We start from the raw sequence: 21,827 nt of genomic DNA on the forward strand, positions 1-21,827 counted from the left end.
CTTGGGAGGGAGAGAGCCTGTATGCAAGCCTAACCAGAATGTATCCTCAGCTGGAACAGATCAACATCTGCCTCTACGACACTTTGTATAGCCAGGGTAAGCCTGGATCTGAAGCTGTGGAAGTTGGGGGGAAGCTGGCATGGCTGCTGTTCTTGAGGTACTTGCTCATTGGCTAGATGACTTCAACCTGCCAAGGGTGCCAACCTATTACCAGCACTACCGCCCAGCCAAACATTTGTTTTAAACCACCACAACACACAGCACTGCTAAACCAAGTGACTTATGCAGAGTCAGCTGCATGAACGTTCAACCAGTTCATTCAACAACTCATGTCTCTTTGTCTTCATAGAACTGCAACAGTTAAAAGACAGGTCCTTATGGAAGAGGGGAAAGGCTGTTCTCCTGGGCTGATTGGCATGGACCCTTGAAAGTCTTTTCTACTTTACCTTGCTTAGGGCTGCTGCCTGCCTGGATGGGGGAGGGGAGGAGGACAAGCCACTTTCACCAGCACCATGCAGTTTAACGAGTAGAGGGAAGTTCCTGGTTTGGACTGTCTGCCTGCTGAGGCAGATTCAAGTTTGAGGGCTTCCAGAAGCTCTGTAAGCAAAGGTGCCCCTCACGGAATCTTATTGTGTCCGCCAGTTTCACAGGTATATCACACCACTAGTTGTCCCAAAATTACCCAAACAGGGCCCTCAGGACAGGGCTGCCCAGAGGATTCAGGGGTCCTGGGACAAAGTGGGGGAGCTGTGGCACTTGTACTCACCTGGCGGCGGTCCAGGTCTTAGGTGGCATTTCGGCGGCGGGGGACTCTTCAGTCACTCCGCGTCTTCAGCAGCACTGAAGGACCCCCTGCCACTAAAATGCCGTTGAAGACCTGGACCACTGCCAGGCCGGGGCTCACAGGGCCCCTGCAGGGCCCGAGGCAAATTGCCCCACTTGCTCCCCCCTCTGGGCGACCCTGCCTCAGGATGGTCTGTAAAGGGTTAAATCAGCTCTCTGGCATGTCTAGGTAACTGTGTCTCCATCTCGGGATGAGCCAATGGCAGTTTACTCTGATGGTGCAGTGCTGCACATTGTACGAGCTGTTGGTTGACGGTATTGACCCATCCATCCACCCATCTATTACACCTCTCAGTTCGGTATTGAAGTGCAGAAAAAAGGGACTCGCAACCCCAATAAGCACTTCCTAAGTCAGCCAGTTCCCACTCCCCGCCCCCTTTTACACACCTTGTCTGCTATGGTAGTCTTGGCCTTGCAGTGATGGAAGAACTTCAGCAGAGCTTCATCGCCTTCCCACGCAGCGACATGTAGAGGAGTCTGACCTTCATGCTAAAACAAAGGCCATTAGAACGTCCTGGGTGTAGCGTAACTGAGTTGCCCAGCGGCTCCACCCTTAGCCCAAGCAGATAACCTACTGGGCAGGAGAATTTGGGTACCTGAGATGGCCACCTTGTGTTGCACTAAAGCATCACTCCTCTGCCCTAAAAGCTTCCTAGAGCCTCCTAGAGTGACATCACCAGGTTAACCAGTGTCACTGTACCACACCTGGAGATAGTGAGGTTGCAGCTTCCTGTAGTGTTGGGGCTGCTGCTGTCTGGAGAGCAGGGTCTGGCCTAAATGAAGCCAGATCAGCTTTCAGAGATGCAGCACTGTTCCAGAACTGGGTAGGACCAGCTCCTGCAGTTTTCAAACAGAGAATGGGTTTCCGGCAAATAGGATGTATTTGCAGCTCAGACAAGACAACCTCTCAGCCTGACGTGAGTCTCTTGGAGGTCTCTCACCCCAGGACTCCTGAAGCCTATGGAAAGACTCACTGGTTTCAATGAGCTTTGGATCAGGCTTTCAATGAGGGACAGATCAACTCTGAATTATTACTGATCATTTATATTACTGGAGCACCTTGGAGTCCTAGGCATGGGCCAGGACCTCACTATGCTACATGCTGTACAAACACAGAACAAGAAGATGGTCCCTGAATAATCCCAACCTACCATCTACCCCTACTCTCATGTGGTTTCCCTTGTGCAATTTCCCATGTTCTCAATGCCTCGAAAGCCAGTACCCTGTGACACTGACAGAGATCAGCTCCTATTAATTTCTTCCATTGTTTTCCTTTTATTGTATTATGTAAAGAATCTATGAACCTCTGCTGAGGACTTCCTGGGTCATAATTACAGATGGAATTTGGAACCTTCTGCTCCAAAAGCCCAGGTCCCACCACTCCAACTAAAGCAGACTCTCCTTGGGCAGTAGGTGTGCTAGAGCTTCCAGCAGACACTTCAGTGGACCTCTCCACTCACTTACATCTATTCAGAAGCCACCCCAATGAACTGTGTTTAATTAAGTCACAAGTCCTCAACTCCATGGGGAGGTATGTGAACAAGTCTCAGTGGGTCTTGTCCACCCTCCCTTTCTTTATGGCTAGATAAAAGGGAGTCCCCAAATCTATTCTGCTGTAACCTGGGGTCTTCTTAGCGTCTCTGCCATGTGCGTCAGGTGGCACGTGACAAGGATTCATCACCGAATTTGGTCTGCTCTCCTTCTTAGCTAACCTGGGGTGCTGGCATGGAACAGTTGAGAACCACCGAACCATGTAACTCTTGTAAAAGTTGTTAGCATCAACTATTGAGGAAAATCTAGAACTGAAAATGGCACTTGCATTCCTGCCAAAGAGAAACACGACCAGAGAACACGATCAATAGGGGTTGTTCGACTGGCCATTTGAACCATTTCTAATGAGTACGTTTGTAAACATGTGTTTGTACATTGGAACCTGTCCTTCGAATCAACGTGTTCCTTTTAAAACCAGCCTCCTTACTCTGCCAAACGCTGGAAGGAGAAGGTGGATTTGAACTCTAATGGGCCTTTCAATATATTTCAGCACAAAGCTGACAAGTGCTAGTGCTAAGTCTGCCCTGGTGCTGGAATGCTAGCAGACTAGATTTATTTTGGCATTTTGCCTAATTCACTTAAGGGCCCTTTATAAATAACCCAGGACCTTTTGGCCTTGCAGTTCTACAAAATTGCTTTGTTTATTTGACTGTTTAAGTTAATCCTGAAAGTTTTAATGCAAAATAAACTTCTTTTCAGAGACCGTTTTCTTCTGGGATCCCTGAAAGGACCTCGCAAAGGATTGCACAGCTCTTTGGAACAGGTGTTTTCCTTATTTTCTGCATCTTTGGGTTTATTAGAGAAAAAGACAAGGAAGAGAACAAATAATCTGGGGAAGGTTATTGGCACCCAGCTGGTAACACGCTTCCCTTGCCCACAGAGCCTGCCTCAATCCCTGACTTTTGTGAACCTGATTAGAGTGATGGACCCCTCTCATTTGTGCTCACTGACTCTAAGCCCCGCTACGTAAAACTGCACTGGTAGCAACCATAGTTAGACCCTTTTCACAATAGCGGTGCTAGAAGAATTCAATCCATAGCGTAGCTAGAGAGAGAGACACACACACACAAAGACTGTATGGCTGAAGAAGAATAATCCCACCTCTTCAATCATCCCTATGTGATTACGGACCCTGGAAGACATATGAAACATGGGTTCCACAACTTTGAAACCAAGGTCAAAAACTCCAGAGTCCTGTCTGCCTTAGTGCTTATGTAACCCTCTGGTGAGGAGAGCTGGTCAAGAATTTTTCATCTAAAATGCTGATTCGTCAAAACCAAACCTGTTTGTGAAACAGGGTCGGGTTCAACAAATTTCCTGACTTGGAACAGTGTCGAGAAAAATGTTTCCTAGTTGTTCAAATGTTTATTTGGACATTTTTCTAAATGGAAAAATTCTGTTTCAAAATGACTTTTGGGGACAAAATGACATTTTGATTTCTAGTTTAAGATAATCAGACTGGAGAAATGGTGAAAAAAGTCAAAATTGAAATGTTTTGAAATGAAGTGTTTCGAATAACTGAAAATGGAAATAAAAAATGCAAATATTTTGGTTTGTGAACATTTTTGAGATTTTGACTTTTCATCCCAATTTGAGACAGGACAAATTTTGAACTCTTGAAAATATTTGCAGGATGGGAAAACCTCTATGCCCGATCCAGAGGGTAGGAGTCTGTTTCAACCCCTGCTAGGGCGCCTTGCCTCTTCAGTTCAAGCTATAGCTACTCAGGCTTTTAACTCGGAGGCCACTGGTTCGATCAACCAGTATATTATGATGCCAACATAATATAAGGGCATCACACCTACAGTGTTGGTAAGCAATAATGCAAGTGCTCTGTTGCTAATTAACTTGTACCAATGTTCCTAGTGCAGCCATGGCCAGGGGAACTTGAAAATAAGCGTGAAGAAAATTAGTTCAGTATTAAAGCTGCAAGCATTTAACATCACTAAATTTCATACAGGCTCATTATCTCTATCATCAATATTACATTCATTTTCAGCATGCATGCAGTTAAAGGGTGGGTTTTTAAAGGATAATTTAGTCTATTAATGAGCTGGTAAACTTAACTAGTTGAATACTTCCATGTCAATGAACTTTTGATTTAAGAAACCTCAAGTTAAAGCTGAACTACAAAAGCAGTTTCTCCTCCCTTGGTGTTCACACCTCAACTGCTAGAAGAGGGCCTCATCCTCCCTGATTGAACTAACCTCGTTATCTCCAGCCTGATTCTGGACTGCATATTTATTCCTGCCTCTGGAAATTTCCATTACGTGCGTCTGATGAAGTAGATTTTCACCCATGAAAGCTCGTGCTCCAATACGTCTGTTAGTCTATAAGGTGCCACAGGACTCTTTGTTGCTTTTTACAAAGAGAGAGAAGCAACATTTGTTTTTACAATTGATCAGCTATTGGGGGACTCTGCTCAGCTCTGATGATAGCAAAGGCAAAACTTGTGCTCACGATACCAAGCTTTGCGTATTTTATACTCACATTCTGGCAATCCACCACAGCTCCATACTCCACTAGGATTTTGGCAACTTCCACATCTCTTTTCCGACAGCTTGCATGCAGCACAGTGTCACCGTATCTCTGTAATGAACAAGCAACGCTTTGTCTATCAATCAATCTTCAATCATGCAGAAAATTGTGACTGATTTCTGTACTGTCACTATCCCCAATAACGCTGATATGTTGGGAGCTAGAGAACATATTACTCTGGTTCATTGAATACTGGCATTGTCCTTTGTATGTTTTGTTATTAGTCACCCATTATCTGTGGCTAACATTGCTCCAGTCACACTCCCGTCACCCAGAGGCAGATTAGGATTTATCAGGGCCTTGGGCACAAAGAACATTTGGCTCGCCACACCTCCCATGGGGCCCTGTCCCCTGCTCCTCCAATTCACCCAGACGGCCCACCCTCTGGCCAGGCTGGAAGCCAGAGCTGGGCCCTGGTAAGAGCCACCCAGGGAGCCTGGGCCACTCTGGGGAGCCCCTTGCACCTGCCCTGAGGGGAGCACATGGGCTAGGGCCTGTTCCTGGGCACCCCAATACCCCACCCAGGGAAAGTGGAAGGTCTGGGGCTCCCCACGGCAGCTCAGGCTCCCTGGGCAGCTCTTACCATAGCCCAGCTCTGGCTTCCAGCCTGGCCAGAGGGTAGGGTCTCAGGGGGAAGAGGAGGAGCAGGGGTGGGGCCACAGTCCCAATGCTGGTGGCCCTCCCCCCTTGTACACACGCTCTGGTACTCCTGGGGTCCCAAAATTGGCCAGAGATCCTGAGCACAGGCCTGTTAATCTGCCACTGGTGCCACCACTGCACAGATGTTCAGGTTTTCCCTTTGGAGAATTGCTTAGTATCCATTGCAGAATACTGAAGGGTTACCTTATCTGGGCATTCGAAGAGCACAGCTCTGAATCAGACGACAGGCATCGTGCAAGCTTCACATACACATAGCTCTACCATGCATCTCATTCCTAGTTTGCAGCACCTCCACCTCTAGCTACTCTAGTCTAGAGGGCCCCCTCACACAGCCCTGCCTGACTGCAAGTCATCTGCAGTTCCATTTCCATCCCTCTTCCTCTCCCCCCAGCTCTACCCATGCATATTAACCCCAGCCTACAATTCCAGACCTGGGGTACTCTGACACCAAGGCACCTAATGGTGCTGCTACGTTGGGAGACTTTTCCGAACATTCTTTCTGCTTTTCGTTGTACTGTTTTAACGCACAGTAGAAAATAATTTTTTCCCCCTATTAACCCCCTAAATTTTCTATTTGGCAAACACCAATCCCCTCCTCACCTCCACCCTCCCGAATGGGGCCTGAAATGAACACAAGCTATTTTCCCTGTCTCCTCGCCTCTCTGCCCACAGCATAGATGTTAACAGAATCTTCAGAACCGGCAGAGGAGGCCCAAGAGCAGGAAACGAACAGGCACCAAATCTGTGGAGGGGTTTAATTCCTCTGACAGATTGTAAGCGCCAGTTGGTGTAAAGTAGCATAGCTCTATTGACGTCAATGGAGCTACGTCGATTTCCACCAGCTGAGCATCTGGCCCCAAGCGTGGCATATGGGGAGTCAGTTGGTAGGACTCAGACTAGCTCTTAGATAGAGTTTGATCTCTCCAGCCCCTGATGATGCAGCAGTGGGGAAGACATAAAACCAATTGCCTGGAGGGCGTGCTGCGGTGTCAGCTGTGGGGTGGGCATGTGTCCGGTACCTTTTCCCGTGCGCTCAGCTGGGCCTCGGCGTGTGTGGAAAGCAGTTCCTTACAGACTCCTAGATTCCCAGCCTCCACTGCAAGAAAGAGAGGAGTGCGGCCGTCCTGCGGAGAGGGCAGAAGGAAACCAAAGCCTGGGCGGAGCTGGTGACACCTTTCATGCAGCGCCCTCGGGGAACGTGGACTTCAGACTTGGAGATGGAGTTTCAGGCTGCCCCAGTGCAGCCCAGTAGCCCATGGCATTCACTTAGTGCCACGTCTGGCCTCCAAGCCAGGCCCGTGTTACAAGAATTCACTACCCCCGTCACGTATAGGGAAAGGCCCCTGCTCACCTGGTCTTGGCTCAGTCTAGCATCTTTGTGAGAAGCCTTCAGCAGCATCTGCATCACAGTGACAGCCCCAATGGGACGAAGGGCTGCATAATGAAGAGGCAACTGCTCCTTCGGCTGCAATGGGGAAGGAAGGCAAGGGGCAGATTTAGACTAACATGCTTAGGGGGCAGAGACAGTGGATTTCTCCTTTAATCTCTTCTTTGCCTGAAAAGCCCCACGCATACCTCTGGGGCCACAGAAATAACAATGGATGCTGATGCCGAAAGGGGCTGGGCTGAGGGGCAGCTCTCTCATTGCAGAACAAAGCTGCCCCTCCCTAGGGACAGCATTCCAGTTACCCAGTCTGCCTCAGGGGCAGTGAGCAATTCACTCACCAAGCAAGAGACTGCACCAGGGGATGAGTCATCGAGGTAACAGTGAACAGCCAGAGCCACTTGCTGGGGGAGCTGCTAAGGTGTTCTCACAGGGAGCTTCAGATCCATTGTGACTGTTGTAAAGGACATTCGGCTGGCTACGATCCTAGCGGCACTGGGCTATGAAGGGAGGCAAGTGCTAGATATGGAGTCGTTGTCCCCCTACACCCACTGCTCTGGCTTTCTTGGGTTGTTTGAGGTGCGGAGCCACGATACTGACAAGCCCAGCTCAGGGTAGCAAGGTAGCAGAGTGCATTGCAGTGAGGGGCAGCTGGGCGTAAGAAAAACACTTTGCCTCCTATAGCATCCCTGGATCTCAAAGTGCTTAAGTCACACGACAACCTCGTGAGATAGGCCAGAGATCATGATTCACATGGAGCCTGATCCAGAGCCAGACATCTCTCTATCGATTCCAGTGGGCTTTGGAGTAGTGCTCTCAAAGCACTGAGCAGAGGCCGCTTATATGTATATATGGGCTAGATAGCTGCCTATGGGGTGGAACCACCCAGCATCGGCACTCTGGAGCTGTGGAAGGGAAGAGAAGATACATGCAGAGTGGAAACTATAGGGGAGTTGTAGGCAGCATGAATATCATGCTTGAGTTGGACATGAGCTAACAACTCTACTCCTACACAAAGCACAAGGGACCCCTTGATGGCCAGTGGGCAGGACTGGTCTCACCCACAAGATGCATGTGCTTTATACGGAGAAGTACACGCTCCAGCATGCTTCCAACATGCACAGCCACTCTGCAAGCTGCAGGCAGGGTGTCTGGATTTCTGTGGTTCTGCAGCCGCAAAGTCGGCTCACTACTGCAGAATCTAAGCTTTCAGTTGCAACACAACCACATTTCTAGCCCTTTGGGCTCTGAATTAACCTCCCCCATCATGTGTCAACTGATTCAGTGCCCTCTTCCCAAGCCTGCAAATGTGCATGAAGCAATAGTTCGGAGGGGTGTGAATTGCTACCCTTCATCTGACATGATTGACACTGAAGCCTACCAGTGACAATTCAGATAGCAACATGATTAAACTAGTTGTATTTACGCACCAATATTGGATGAAGGAGCAAAGGCTGGGTTGAATACTGGAGTTGGGCAGACGGCTGAGGTCGAGGTTGGAAATTCTAAATTCAAGCACTAGCCCACAAAAATTTGAGTCTCCTCCAACTCTCCACACAAGGGGAGGGAAAGAAGATCGGTGTTGTCTCCAGAGTGCCAAAGCCCTCCGCTATATCCAGGTGCCAGGTAACCTAAACCACCTCCCATGCCTTCCCAGCTGCTAACCTCCCCCCCAGCTAGCGGCTGGGTCATCATCGTCTTCTTCCTTGCCACTTCCCCATTCGAGGTCAGTGACTTTTATAGCCATCTTCCAATATTCATGATCATGTGCCAGGCTGTTCTGCTGATTGATCTCTCGGAGCTCCACTGATATCTGATCCATGTACTGAGTATTTGGTTTCCCCAGTTTGGTCATCTTGTGTCCACAATCATTGCAAGAGCCATCTTAGCAATGCAGCTTTCAGGTCTCTGCTACATATGTCCACAGCAGTTTAGTCTAGCCTCCCTCCACTTGTCTGCAACTGGAGCAACAAACATTAGGTCCCTTACAACCTACCAGGGAGTGTCCAACCATTTGACCACCTCAACATCTTCATTTCCATGGTGGCGAGCATATTGATTTCCTTCCCTGTGGCTGACCATAATTCTATCGCATACATTAAGATGGGTCAAATTACAGTTCTATACACTCTACCTTTTACCTTTATTGGCATCTTTTTGTCCCGGACAACCAGGGTCATGCTCCCGCCACTTGCACCAGGCAGGGTTAGTACAATACCAGGCATCACTCAGAATGGCACCGTTACCAGCAACCACTGAGCTTAGGTATTTAAATTCTTTCATGCTTTTCAGCTCTCCGCCAGTGATTCTTTTATAGGGAGCCCACCTCCCGCTGTTATCACAGCCTCAGTCTTACCTATGTTCCTCTAAGCCCAGCCCACTCCAAATGATGTTGCCACAGTTTAAAGTTGGCTTGCAGGGTCTCACGATCTATTGCACAGATCACTAAATCATCAACCAACCGTGTGTTCCAAGGCAGCTCCCCCCATATATTCTCACTTATCACAGCCACGACAACTGCAAACAAAAAGAGATTCAATGCTGAACCTGGATGTAGGCCGACATTGACTGGAAATTCTCAACTGGAGCCCCAGGTAGTTTTGACTACAGTAGTCACTCCACCGTACATATATCCTGGATAAGATGGACATATCCTTCTGGCACACCTCTCTGCCATGGGCGCCTTGGTACGTAAGCCTGCACCTTCTCCAGTTGCCATCTTTTTTTCTCTGACCTTCTTCATGAAGATTCGTAGCACAAACATGGCATCAGTCATGCTCCTTCCTAGCATGAATCCATACTGGCCCTGCCAAATTCCAACCATTTAACATAGACACTTTTCGTAATTGTCTCCCTTACTTTCATAGCACGTGACTTCAGCTTAACCAGGCAATAATTAGCACTCAGTGTAACATTGCATTTATGTTTAACAATAGGCACCACAAAGCTTTTACACCATTCAGCCGGCATTTTCCTTTTCTTAAGAATAACATTAAACAAACCTGTAAGATACTTCATACCTTCCCAATGATACCACTGCATCTCCCTGGTACTTTGTCTGGTCCACGTGCTTTCTCCCTTTTCTTAAAGTGCCTCTGCAAGCTCCTCCTCTTGCATGCAATCTATCATGCCCCAGAGTTTGGTGGACATGTTCTTAATTTCTCCACTGTGTTCTCCTCATCCATCACTCTTTCAAAATAATCACTCCAAAGTTCATGGATGGAGCCACCGTTTGTTTGCAAGAGACCATATTCATTTCTAATGTAATGCAGCCAGCTAGAACGTGGGCAACCCAGTATTATCATTTGCTTTGGCAGGGCATAGGACAGAAGATGCTCATGCAAATGTATTGGCCCAAGGTTTTTCACTTAGCTAATTAAGTTACCAGTACAGCCCTCTCAGGCACGGCTTGCTGGGCCCTGCTTTGTGCATTAGCATTTCCCAAAGAGACATCCTAAGTGGAACAAAGGTGAATGCTAAAAGTGAGTATTAAAGACACCCCCGCATTCCCTGGGAATTTGAACACTGTTTCCCCACTTCCCTTTGTTGCCGCTCTCAGTGTGGGGGAAGGGCAGAGGGCCCAACAACAATGGCTCAGAAAGGCAGTGGGGGGTGACCTCCATAGGGGAGGATTAGCGCTGCGTGGGTAGCCTGCCTTCCTCCTGTGATTCACAGCCACCATTCAGATGTGCCAGCTGGCAGGTGCCAATCCTCAGAACAGCCCTTGATCATGCTGGGCTGCTTTCCCTGCTCCCCTCACCTGCTCTTGTCCATGGAAAGGGCCCAGAATTTAACCCCTGAGTGAGGAGAGGTCCCCACTGAAGAGCCACCTGGGCCTCTGCTGGAGTCCTGAATGGATGCCTCTTTCCCAGCGAGCGCCTCACTCTCACCCGGCTTCTTGACCTCAGCACGAGAGCAGGTGACGCCTTACAAAACTTTTCAGTGGATTTAACTCAATGGGACCCAGCACACAAAATATACCCCTGGGAGTGCTGTACCAGACCACTGGCACCTGCTTCTCACAGAGCCCTTAGTGAGGAGATGACAGGTGTGAGAGGCAGAACCAGTGGGGCCCATTACTCCTGCCCCCATAAGGAGGGCAGTACGAAAGCCACTGATGAGCATCCTTTAGGCCAGATCCTCCCACCCATCCAGCTGTTGGAAAAGAAGCTAGAAAAATGAAGGAAAACCCAGACCTCAGGCAAGGATCAACATCACACTGAGATGTTGTTTAAGGTACAATCACACTTTGCCCCAATTATTTCTTTAAGCCAAGATGCTAACCCTCGCTCCGTTTAGTGCCCCATAAACACACATAGAGTCAAACAGTTCAGATCAGCACCCAAACTTATGGGACCGTCTCTAAACTGAATTTCCAGGCCTTCCAGGGCTCATGTCCAGCTGATGCCCACATGCAAGTCTGTTATATTAATTTCACAAGGCATAAATATGCCCTCTGGGAAGTTGCAATGTAACCTGACTTTATTTCTTAGAATTCAGGACGATAACCTGAAAGAACTAAAACCAGAGAAAGACAAAGCAGGCTGCTCTCTAAGGCAGAGAAACACAATTCAACCCATCCTGCTCTAGGCTGGCTCTCTGTAGACTGACTGCTCAAGGCCTAGATTGCACACTTCCTACAGAGTCCTCCAGCTTGCATGCAGGACCAAGAAGCCCCTTACAAACTTAAAGTGATAGCTTGTAATTTCAACACGGTTTTCAACATACCATAAGATCCAAGCTCTTTTCAGAGATGAGAAATGTGCCGTCTCTCCAGAGAAGGGCACTCAGGAACTTTGGCATGCTCAGACAGTGGTGTACAATAACTGCTGGACTGTACCTCCTCTGCAGAGTTCATTCCAAAAAACACCCATATTGGCTGTTTCATCCCAACTTCCCTGTCCCCTGCTCAACATCCCACCCCATCTGGTATCTCACGAACAGGAGGCAGAAGTTCTGACTGGAAGGAAGTTTCAGGTCCACTACAGCTCTCACCTACCCTAGTCTGACACTGGTGGGAAGCCAGTGATGTCAGCAGGAATACTTTACACAGGTAGAAGTGGAATCAGGATCAGCCCCATATCGCCTGATCCTGATCTCATGTTGATTTTACACTAGCATGAGCCCATTGACTTCAGTGAATTTACTTCTGATTTACACTAGCATAAATCAAGTCAGAATCAGGCCCATTATTTCTGAAAATCCTGAACTAGCCACCTGAATGACAGCACCAGGCAATTGCCTAGAGATGGAGGCAGACGTCACAGTGACAGAGGTTGTATAGAGTTAATCTGACCACTCTCATCAACAGGCCTGGCCATGCCTCAGTTTTCTCTGCTAGTTTGTTCCAGTTGCCATCTGTCTGTTCTAATACAGGAACTCTTCCTGCCCTGTGTAAATTCATTGCTGGAGAAAGGTGCTGAACTGACAGCCTGGGAGACTCCAGCCTTATGGTTTGACGGCAGAGAAGGGACAGCATGGACACCAGTAGGACATCATCCCCCAGATGCCCCGTGTCATTGTACATCAACCCTCACCTGGCAGGCACGCCATGTTGAGGAAGAATCTTGTCTAATGGACACTGGATTGGTCAGAGCTTGTGATGGTCTTCTGAACCCTCTTCCCCTGAAGTAACATGACTTCTCTGTTAGGAAGATGGGTTCCAAGAGCAACCTGGGACTGGGAAAGGGCAGACAATGCAGCCTTAGGGAGCACTCTGTTCATTATCTTTATCTAACTAGAATGAAGCTAGATTTCTAAGGTTTCGTCTACACATACAAGTTTTTCCAGTATAGTTCTGTTGGTTAGAGGTGTGATATCTTACTGATATATTTATGCAGGTAAAAGCTGTAGTATAGACCCAGTTATACCAGTACAAAGGTGACGGCGATTTCCCTTCCTGTAAAAGAACAGCTATACATCTAAGCAGTTTTATACCGATATAACTGTCCACACTGGGGTATGGTGTTTGTGCATCTTTAATGGTACCGATATAGTTAAAGCAATAGGACTTTCTAGTGTAGACAAGCCCAATGGCACTTGTCTGGTATTTAAGCTCCTTCCCTGGCTGAGATGATTTAGTTGGGAATTGGTCCTGCTTTGAGCAGGGGGTTGGACTAGATGATCTCCTGAGGTCCCTTCCAACTCTGATATTCTAGGATTCTATGATTCCCCTCACAAAGCCCGTTGCCAAATCCGTCCCTCGTTTCTTTTCAGTCCTTCAGAGGACAAAAAGCATGACTTATTTGGCTCAGCGTGGGCAGGCCGCCGATGTGAAGTAGCTGAGCAAGGCTTGCTGCTGGCACCCTTCCAGAACCAGAGTACTGACGCGAGGGCCCCCTGGGAGGGGGGAGAAGAATCCCGCCTGTTACCGCCACGACTCCCGCTCCCGCTCACTGCTCAGTTCTTCGGGAGCCCATTCTTCCCTTATGCCCAGCATTAACGTCAGATGTTGGCCCTGGGACGAGGGATGCAAGGCTCCAAACAACAGGCCCTGGCTCCAGACCTGCCTGCTGTCTTTTCACAGGGCTGCCTCAGGCCACCGCGCTGCCGAACATCAGTGGCAATGCCTGATTAACTAGGCCTGGGAGAAAGCAGCAGGGGAGTTATTTCTCCTAGGGTAGGATGGGAAAACTGCCCAAACAATGGCTCCATTATGCACAGTTGTCTACCCCTCTGAATGGGCAGCTCGGGGACACTGTTAATAAGAGAAAGAGGATTTTTGTTTCCCTAAAGGCACATTAGGATGGGGGGAGGGGGAGGGGGGTACTGTGTGGTGGCCCATGAGCAAACGAAAGTTGGTCTCAGTCCCTGAGGGGGAAAGGTCTTGGTCCCAACTGGCACCACTGCCAGGGGGCAGCCAGAGCCAAGCACGGAAAGAGAGGAAATGAGCCTGAACGGCTCTCACATGCTGCCCGTGGATCAAGGGAGGCTGGCAGGAAGCTGGCCTGTTGATAAATAATGTCAGTCGGCAGGGTTACCAACCCAGCACCTACTTCACTAACAAAGATCCATACCGGGGGCTATTCAAAAAGCACGTTGAGCCAGGGCTGTCCCAGGGATTACCTGGCCCTACACAAAATGACACATGGTGTTCCACTGAGATCCCGACTTGGTCATGACCATAACACCCCCCACCCCCAAACCACATGTATGTATCTGTGTCCCCCACCCCAACCATTTTGGATGCCTTGGATTCACCTTCCCCCTTTTCTCCTCTGCTGACACCATCCCAGGCACCCACAGAGTGAGAACTTAGGACCTTAGACTGAAGTGAACAGCAACACTTTAAGGGAGAGGAATTCAGTTCCTCCCATCTCACCAGTGCCAGGTTGGAGGTGACCCTAGATGGGATCTCTCTCCTCAGTATAGGTACAACATGGGTTGGACCCTATGCAGATTCTCTAAGCCAATATACCTCAGCCCTGGCCTGGAGGGGCAGGGTAGGTCAGCCTCCAGGGTCTTTGCTAAGATCCCCAACAAGGGAACCAGTGGTGGTAGCTTGGAAGAGGACTAAGACCTCTATGAAGTCCACTAGGGATTTTACATGGGAGGCGCTCAGATACTGTGGTGATGGGCAGCAGTATAAAACACTGTGAGACATGGATGACTAGACAGATTGACCGACCTCCCAGGTCGATTAACACAAGTGAGAGAACAAACAGCAGCTGGTTACAATTTTTGGTCCCCACTGGTTTAGTAATCTAGGTTCAGGTCTGGGAGCTCTGCAAGGCTGTTGTTTGTAAATGTAAGGGACACAGCACAGCAGAGTGAGGCACGGCTCAAGGCTGTGCCGGAGGCTCATCTCCCTCTCCTTCATTCCCACTTCCCTTTCCTAAAAGCCAGGGTCACTAATAAATGGAGGGAGAGGCAGAGACCCCAATCACATTCCCCCCCTTCCCACCTCCAGTGGCAGTCATCCAATGTCACAATCCAATGTCACAATGGATCCTCAGCTCAGGGAAGAGCACCTCCTTCTGGATCACCAGCCCCACTTCCTGCAGTGCCTGAGAGGTCGTCTATCTGCAGACTGTCCAGGGCTAACAGTGCCCAGCATGAGATGGCTGGAATCAGCTAACTGTTACTCACCAGGGGGACATAAAAGCATATTATATTGAAGTGTTTATTGACTTTTTTTATGCACCCAGCATCAATACATGTGAAAGCCTAACAGCTTGTAGACATGAGTGCAAACTGCCTGTATCAGGTAACCCATCCAGCCTACAGCTCTCTCTGTGCTGTGAATAAATAACTCAGCAATGGTCCATCCCTGGTGTCTCTCTGGTTGCACCGCTGAAGGTCAGGAAAGTTGTTTCCTTTTCACTATTGTCGTCATCACTGGCTAGCTAAGCTCACAAAACGGAGCAGGGGAATGTCGGTTCAGGGTAAGAACAGACTTCACGTAGGAAACCAGAGCTGCTCTCTCAGGAATGCAGGCAAGTGGCCAGCTCTGGGATCCGGGCTGCACAAAGCAGGCTGCAGCTCATTTTGTGCTTTAAAGAGAAGGGGGTGGGGGGGGTATTAGAATCTTCACGAAAAGGCCCTAGGTATCTGTAACCCTCCTGCCCATCTGAGTTGGCAGCAACAAGGGCTGGGTTCAGTATCTAGGGGTTTTGTTTCAATAACACAATGCAAAACCAACTCGAGCCCCCACCCAGTGACCTGGGACAATTACACACCACCCCCCAGCCGCCTCTAGGAGGCAATACTTCCCCTCTCGCAAGCACAGAGTGGAGCAAAATCCTTTTAATAAAGGACGGAAACAATGCAGCATCATGTTGGGGAAACACCTCAAACAGGATCCATAACACAAATCATGAGCAAAAGACCACGCCCAGGTACGTTTGGCAGTGTCCTTTCCCCCTCAGGGTCTTAAGTCCAGCAATCCAACAGTCACCCCACCCACAGTTTCTGACCTTGGCCAGTGCAACCCCCCGAGTTCAGAAGTTCCTCTGCAGAGTTTATCTCCCAGCCTGGGTGTAAGTGGGGGGAGGGGCATCTCACATGCTCCACTCTCGGGTTGATGGCCGATTGCCATGCCTCTCCGTGGAGTTCTGTTGCAGTCTTCGCTGCCAGCTGCGTCTCTCTGCCATCCACCCTGCTAGCCTCTCCACTCACCATGCCTCTCCATTCCTCTCCGCTAGTCATCCTGCTATCTGCTCCGCTCACCTCACCACACCTCACCTCTCCGTGCCACTCCACCAGCCGCCCTGCTATCCACTCTGCTCCACTCATCACGCCTCACTTCTCCACGCTACTCCACCAGCCGCCCTGCTATCCGCTCTGCTCACCAGACCTCAGATCTTCGCTATCCACTTCTCTCTGCTAGCCATTCTGCTAGCCACTCACCAACTTGTCTTCAGCCCCCACTCCTCAACACAGCTCTCAACAATCTCAACCCTTTAGTGACTTCAGCTCTCAGTGACTTTAGCTAGTAGTAGGAGAGCCTCAGAACTAGTACCCCACTAGCCCAAAGTAGGTCTAATGTTTATATCCTGCCCCAATAACGAAGATACTGGGGATCCCACAGCAACCAAAGTGACCGTTTGGGCCAGCAGTTCCATCATGCTAGGCAGGGTGGGTGTGCCCATGCAAATGAGATCAGCCCCTGAAGTCCTTTTCCACAGCTCACCACCAGATGTCAGGGGAGAGCTAATTTTGACTCTGCTTATCTCTCTATCTCTCTCCAGATTTAGGAACTGAGTTCTCCTCCCACCGTCCCACTTGAAAAAAGCATCCTGGGACCCTCTGTGTTATTGAACTCATCACTGTTCTAATTGCAGACAGCTGGGATGTGTAGGCTTTGAAGTCACCCATGTTCAGCAAAGGCAACAGAGCCAGGGGCAGTTGGCCATGTGTCGGCTGGAGAGCAGGAAGAAAGTCCTCTGCTCCACTGGGAGTTACAGGGCTTCAAGGAGAAGAACAAACATGGCTCTTGGCTGTCTAACTGCAACCAGAGAGTCCCAGGTGAGCATCCTAAACAAACCAAAAGCACAGCTCCCTTCTCCCCTCAGGTATTAACTCTTCCCCTCCAAATGAGCCCGAGGAAGAGAAGAGTTCTTGTTGTTTACAGTTAAAGGGAGTGATGAGAAAGAAGCATCCATGTGTGGCTGGGAAAGATGCAGAATTCAGCCCTCAGGTTATGCTGTTATATGAATTCCTTTAAGGACTCACGCTCTAGGGAGGTTTGAAACTTATTTGTCTGGTGTTGCCTTGTCCAAGAGACAGCCTTTGTCCTTACCCTTTGTGGTAGACTCACTAGCAACCCAATCTATGCATTAGATATTTACAAAGAGCCAATCACTGTCATGTCTACACAGAACTGGGATACCACAAGGTTGAAAGAGAAAGCAAAATCCATCCTAGTTTGTATATGAAGCCTCAGGGATGGTTGGGAAAGGAAGAGCTGGCTGGGAAGCAGAATTTAAAAAAAATAATAATCTGGACTGGGGATGAAAATAGTCAAAATTCCAAATATTACGAAGAAAAAAATATTCCAAAAAAATTTCAGTTCACAATCAAAACATTTCATCTCGATAATGTCAAAACAATACAAAACATTATACATGTAACATTGAAATATTATAATATAATATAGAAGTCTACATACAATGTGTTGACATTACCAAAATGAAACAAAGTCCAAATGAATCATTTCAATTTTTTTCAGTCGAAAACGTAGTGGAAATTGATACCTTCCCATGAAAGGTTGAGATTTTGACAAAATTACATTTTCCAACAGAAAACTCTTCCATCAAAAATGGTTCAACAGCTCTAGACAGGGCTTCGGGAGGTTTCAGAAATTTTCTTTGTTCATGTCCAGCCCACCTAGTAGTCCTCAAAAGACAGAATAGTTCTTTCCATGGTGCATGAATCCCAGGCTACCATTGACCCAGTGATACGTCCATTCTGCAGTTTGAGGTGTGATAGCAGCATAGATAGACGCAGGGCCAGATTGAGATGCAGACGACTCAGGTGACCACCTGGGGTGCCAGGCTTGGGGGGCTTGGGCTCAGGGTGCTGTGAGATGTTCAAAAACCCCAGAGACCCTCCTCGCCTCGGGCCTCATTTGGTCTAGGCCCTGGATAGACATACCCACTCCAGCAGCGTGGTGACACAGGATTCAGTGTGGGCTGTACAAGCCCTTTGAGGACCCCAGACACATATTCAAGTGGCTAACCTGTGCTCAAACCCAGGGCCTCTGTTTGAACTGCTATTACTAGCCCAGGGGAAGCTAGTGCCAGTGCATCTACCTGTGCTGCACCATACTTCAGCTTGCCGTGTAGACATACCTTGGGACATATCTGCAGGGACAGACCTAAGCACAGGACCAACATGAAAAGGAGAACACTAGGATCCGTTGAACAGAGCCAACAGAAAGCCCTGTCTCCTGGAGAAGACTGAACTAGCCAGAGCTCTGCAGGTGGATTGTAACACAGAGGAGAGAAGAGGCAGGACAGACTAGGAGGGCCAGAGAAAGGAAACTTGGAAACGAGACAGACGGCTCAGAAATCAGCGGGCAGAAAAGAAGTGGCTGAAGTCAGTGTTCATCACTAGATGAGGATTGGGATTATCAAGACTGATGGAAGAGTAAATGTCAACAGTGTAACCCCCAAGGAGATGGCCTAGATTCCTGGAGCTCTGTCTGTTGGCAGCTCAGGGAGGAGGAGCCAAGGCAAACTCAGAGAGTCTGCCCGGCGGCCACTAGGAAGTGAAATGCCCCTCCTAGGGAATTCAGGAAAGGGGAGTAGCCATTTTGGAGTCAGTCTGGAGCCAGCCAGGGCAAGGGCAGGACTGGCTGTGTGGGGAGCTGGTGAGTCCCAGGCCTGCAGGCAGGGTTCCCCGAGAACAGGCCTCTAGGGACCTGACAACAGAGCCCTCAGCTGGGTTTTTCCTTCCCCACTGATGATTCCAAGTTGGTAGCGTTTGCTGGGAAATTTCCCCAGCCAGGCTGAATTCGCCCTCCAGCTCCCTAGGGGAGATCGGTCACTACAAGGTCAGCTCTGCTCTGCTGAGTGTGTGACTGGAGGCTACAGCTTGGATGTTAGGGTAGTTGTGTAACCTACACTTTGAGCCCTGCACCCTTTTGTGGTGAGGGGAAATCCTGGGGCCGATGCAGTCTGATTCCTGGCTGAGGAGGATCCCTGCCAGCAGACAGGGGCCCCTCTGCAGTGACTGAGGAGTCCCGCATCATCTTTGAACCTGAGGATCATTCATGTAGTTTGTGAGTGCACCAGCTTTTAGTTGGTTAGTCAGGGAATTTATTTTGGGGACCCCCTGCTCCCTGAACTGTGTCCTCAAGCCAGGGAGTGAGGGTTTGAGGATTTTATATCTGCTGCATATTACACCTGTGGAGGGATTTACCACCTCCTCCCAGTTGCGGGTCCTTTGGGCTGTCCAGCCAACCACACTGCTAAACCACTGCAGAGAAGAATTTTATAGGTCATCAAGGGCCCAGCAAAGTACGCGTACCAACAGGACACTAATTGTACACTTGTTACATCAAGCCACGAATATTTTCAGTGTGGGCACCAGTGACCCTCAAAATAGTGTTTCACCCTGTTATGTTGTATTTGTCTCCTGTTTAATATAATTATTGTGTTGAATGTATTTTTATGTGTTTGTGTTATTTCTTGGAAGTCTCCAACAATCTGGCAAGTAAGTGGGGATTACGCTGTAGGTAGAATTTTCCACTCAAGCTGCCCTGGTGACCCTGCCAGGAAGGAGTGAGGGAGGTGAAGACACCACCAATAATTTCATAGAAAGAAAATACACCTTGCTGAGTGGGTGGCGGGATCCAGAAGAACCCAGACCTGTCCATCAAAAGCTGTAAGTGGATTGGCATTAAAGGAGGTAACCAGGTGGAGAGGGGCGCTACATCAGGACTGATGGAAGACTAAATGTCAGCAGGAAGCCACCATCTCAGTGAGTAGAATAGCAGTTGGTGGCCGTCCCTGAAGGAGTTTCACGAAGAAAGCTGATAACTGTGGGGTTGGCACAATGGTCTTCCATCTATTGGACCGTGAAAACACTCACCGAGATAGCTACAGCCAGCAGTCAGCATGTGGCAAGAGTGCCTGATAAATAGCTCAGTGCTCTGTGGTTAGGACTTGCTGCCCATTGAAGAAATGGGGGAGCTTCTCTCTCTTTAAGGAGAGCACAGGTGCTAGAGAGGGACTTCTGGCTGAACTCCCTCTGGGACCCTTCTGCACACACTGAGTCTGGCTTTGTGCATGTGTTATGGAAACTCTCATGGGTCTCCTGGTAGAACAAATTCTAAAGCACTTCAGCAGGCTGCAGGCAGCCATGGAAAATACAGAGGCACAAAGCGGGCCAGAGAGAGGTCTGACAGGAGGACGGGGAGTGGTATTTGAGTTTATTTTGTCTTTAGGCCAGTTGCCAAGAGACATGGAGTCTGTCTTCCCAGTTCACATCTTGATTGCCACTTGCATTTTTTTTCCTCCGTGTACTGCCCATGCAACCTGACACCTGCTGCCAAACCCTGCCATGCACTCCCCCATGCAACCTGTTTCCCCATTGCCAGAACCTCTGGCATGCAGACCCCAGGCAAATCCCATTCCCCATGGCTGGAACTGCCTCCCACCCCCAGTCACTGCAATGTACTCCTGTGTCTTTTGCCTAGTCTACAACCAGGAGGAGGGGCAGCAAGTGAAGCACCCCCAGAGCAGACAGAAAGGGTGAGATAAGCAGGCTGGGGGAAGGAGTGAATGGGTGCTGAGAGAGAAAGGCAGTCTTCGGGGAGGGAAGGAGGGCTGGCCAGTTCTCGTGCCTCTGCACTCGGGCTTAAAGAGCCACGATATCAGATTAATTCCCAGTTCTGCAATCAGTGCTAGGAGAGGCCCTGCCTATTATCTAGTAGCTGTATTTCTCTCTGAGTCATCCCACGCTCAGCCAGACAGGGGAAGAGAGACCTTGTAAATCAGAGGGTGAGCAGAGCATTGCTGGGCTGTTTAAGACCTGAGCCAATTTTACAGGGTTCTTTTTTTCATATATGTGTATATATATATATTATAGTACCACAGACCTTTATGGGGCCCAATGTAATGATTGCCTGGAAACAGAGCAGAGCACAGAGGAATAGCACAAAAGACTTCTCTGGGCTGCATCTGGAACACCTCTGACCGTGCTGCCAGAGGGAAGATAGCAGAGCAGAGGAGCGTTTCTCTCCCGTCACAACTGACAGCAGACACAATCGAGGAGGAAAGCACCCATCCTCTGGAAGCTGGAATCCTGTCCACGCAAACAGCCGCCTGCACACAAGAGTAATTTTTCTTGGATGTGTTTCCCCCATTCTTGGAGTGGAAAAAATTCCCCTGCATTCAGGTGGATGGAAGACGAAAGCTTGGCCTACCAGGCCAGCCTTGAGCAGAAAGCCCTGCATAAGGAGAGCACTAATGGGCTCCCACTAAGCAAAGGCTGAGTGATTGGGGAAAGGAGAGGAATGAATACTGGGGGGGAGGGGGGGAGAGGGGTGGACAAGAAGTTCTCAATCTTGAGATCTATTTGGCTATGAAATTGTCCCACCTAGAGAAGCAACAGGAACTGCATTCCTTGAGACAGTTGAAATAGCCTGGAGAATACCCTGTAGGGAAGAAGCCTGGCTCAAGATGAATGTGGACTGAAGTGGGACTTCCCCATGTATTTCACAGAGTGGATCACAGCTTCTCTGGGATCCACAGTGGAAGATGCTATAGAAGGGCAAAGTGGTTCCAGTGTATGAACAGTGAGCAGCACAACAGACTTGCTCCAAGTCTAATGTGTCGTGGGTGCTTTGTTTTCATAGAATATCAGGGCTGGAAGGGACCTCATCTAGTCCAACTCCCTGCTCAAA

General features: G+C 49.0%; 2 protein-coding genes across 4 annotated transcripts in view; both read right to left on the reverse strand.

The window, feature by feature from the left end:
* Positions 1-21,827, reverse strand: part of PTP4A3 (protein tyrosine phosphatase 4A3) — a 329,530-nt gene that overhangs the window by 84,060 nt on the left and 223,643 nt on the right. The gene's annotated exons all lie outside the window — the stretch shown is intronic.
* The window catches only part of LOC116819767 (uncharacterized), a 90,649-nt gene that overhangs the window by 53,894 nt on the left and 14,928 nt on the right, over positions 1-21,827 (reverse strand). The window contains exons 4-7 of one of the 3 annotated variants that reach the window (XM_032771751.1): positions 6,944-7,057; positions 6,612-6,716; positions 4,885-4,983; positions 1,231-1,332 (exon numbers count right to left, since the gene is read on the reverse strand). In XM_032771751.1, coding sequence (XP_032627642.1) covers positions 1,231-1,332; positions 4,885-4,983; positions 6,612-6,716; positions 6,944-7,057 — 420 coding nt within the window. The remainder of the gene's footprint in view (positions 1-1,230; positions 1,333-4,884; positions 4,984-6,611; positions 6,717-6,943; positions 7,058-21,827) is intronic. The other 2 variants (XM_032771752.1, XM_032771753.1) reach the window with 2 other exon arrangements.

The sequence above is a fragment of the Chelonoidis abingdonii genome, chromosome 2 (assembly GCF_003597395.2).
Source record: "Chelonoidis abingdonii isolate Lonesome George chromosome 2, CheloAbing_2.0, whole genome shotgun sequence".
NCBI lineage: Eukaryota > Metazoa > Chordata > Testudines > Testudinidae > Chelonoidis > Chelonoidis abingdonii.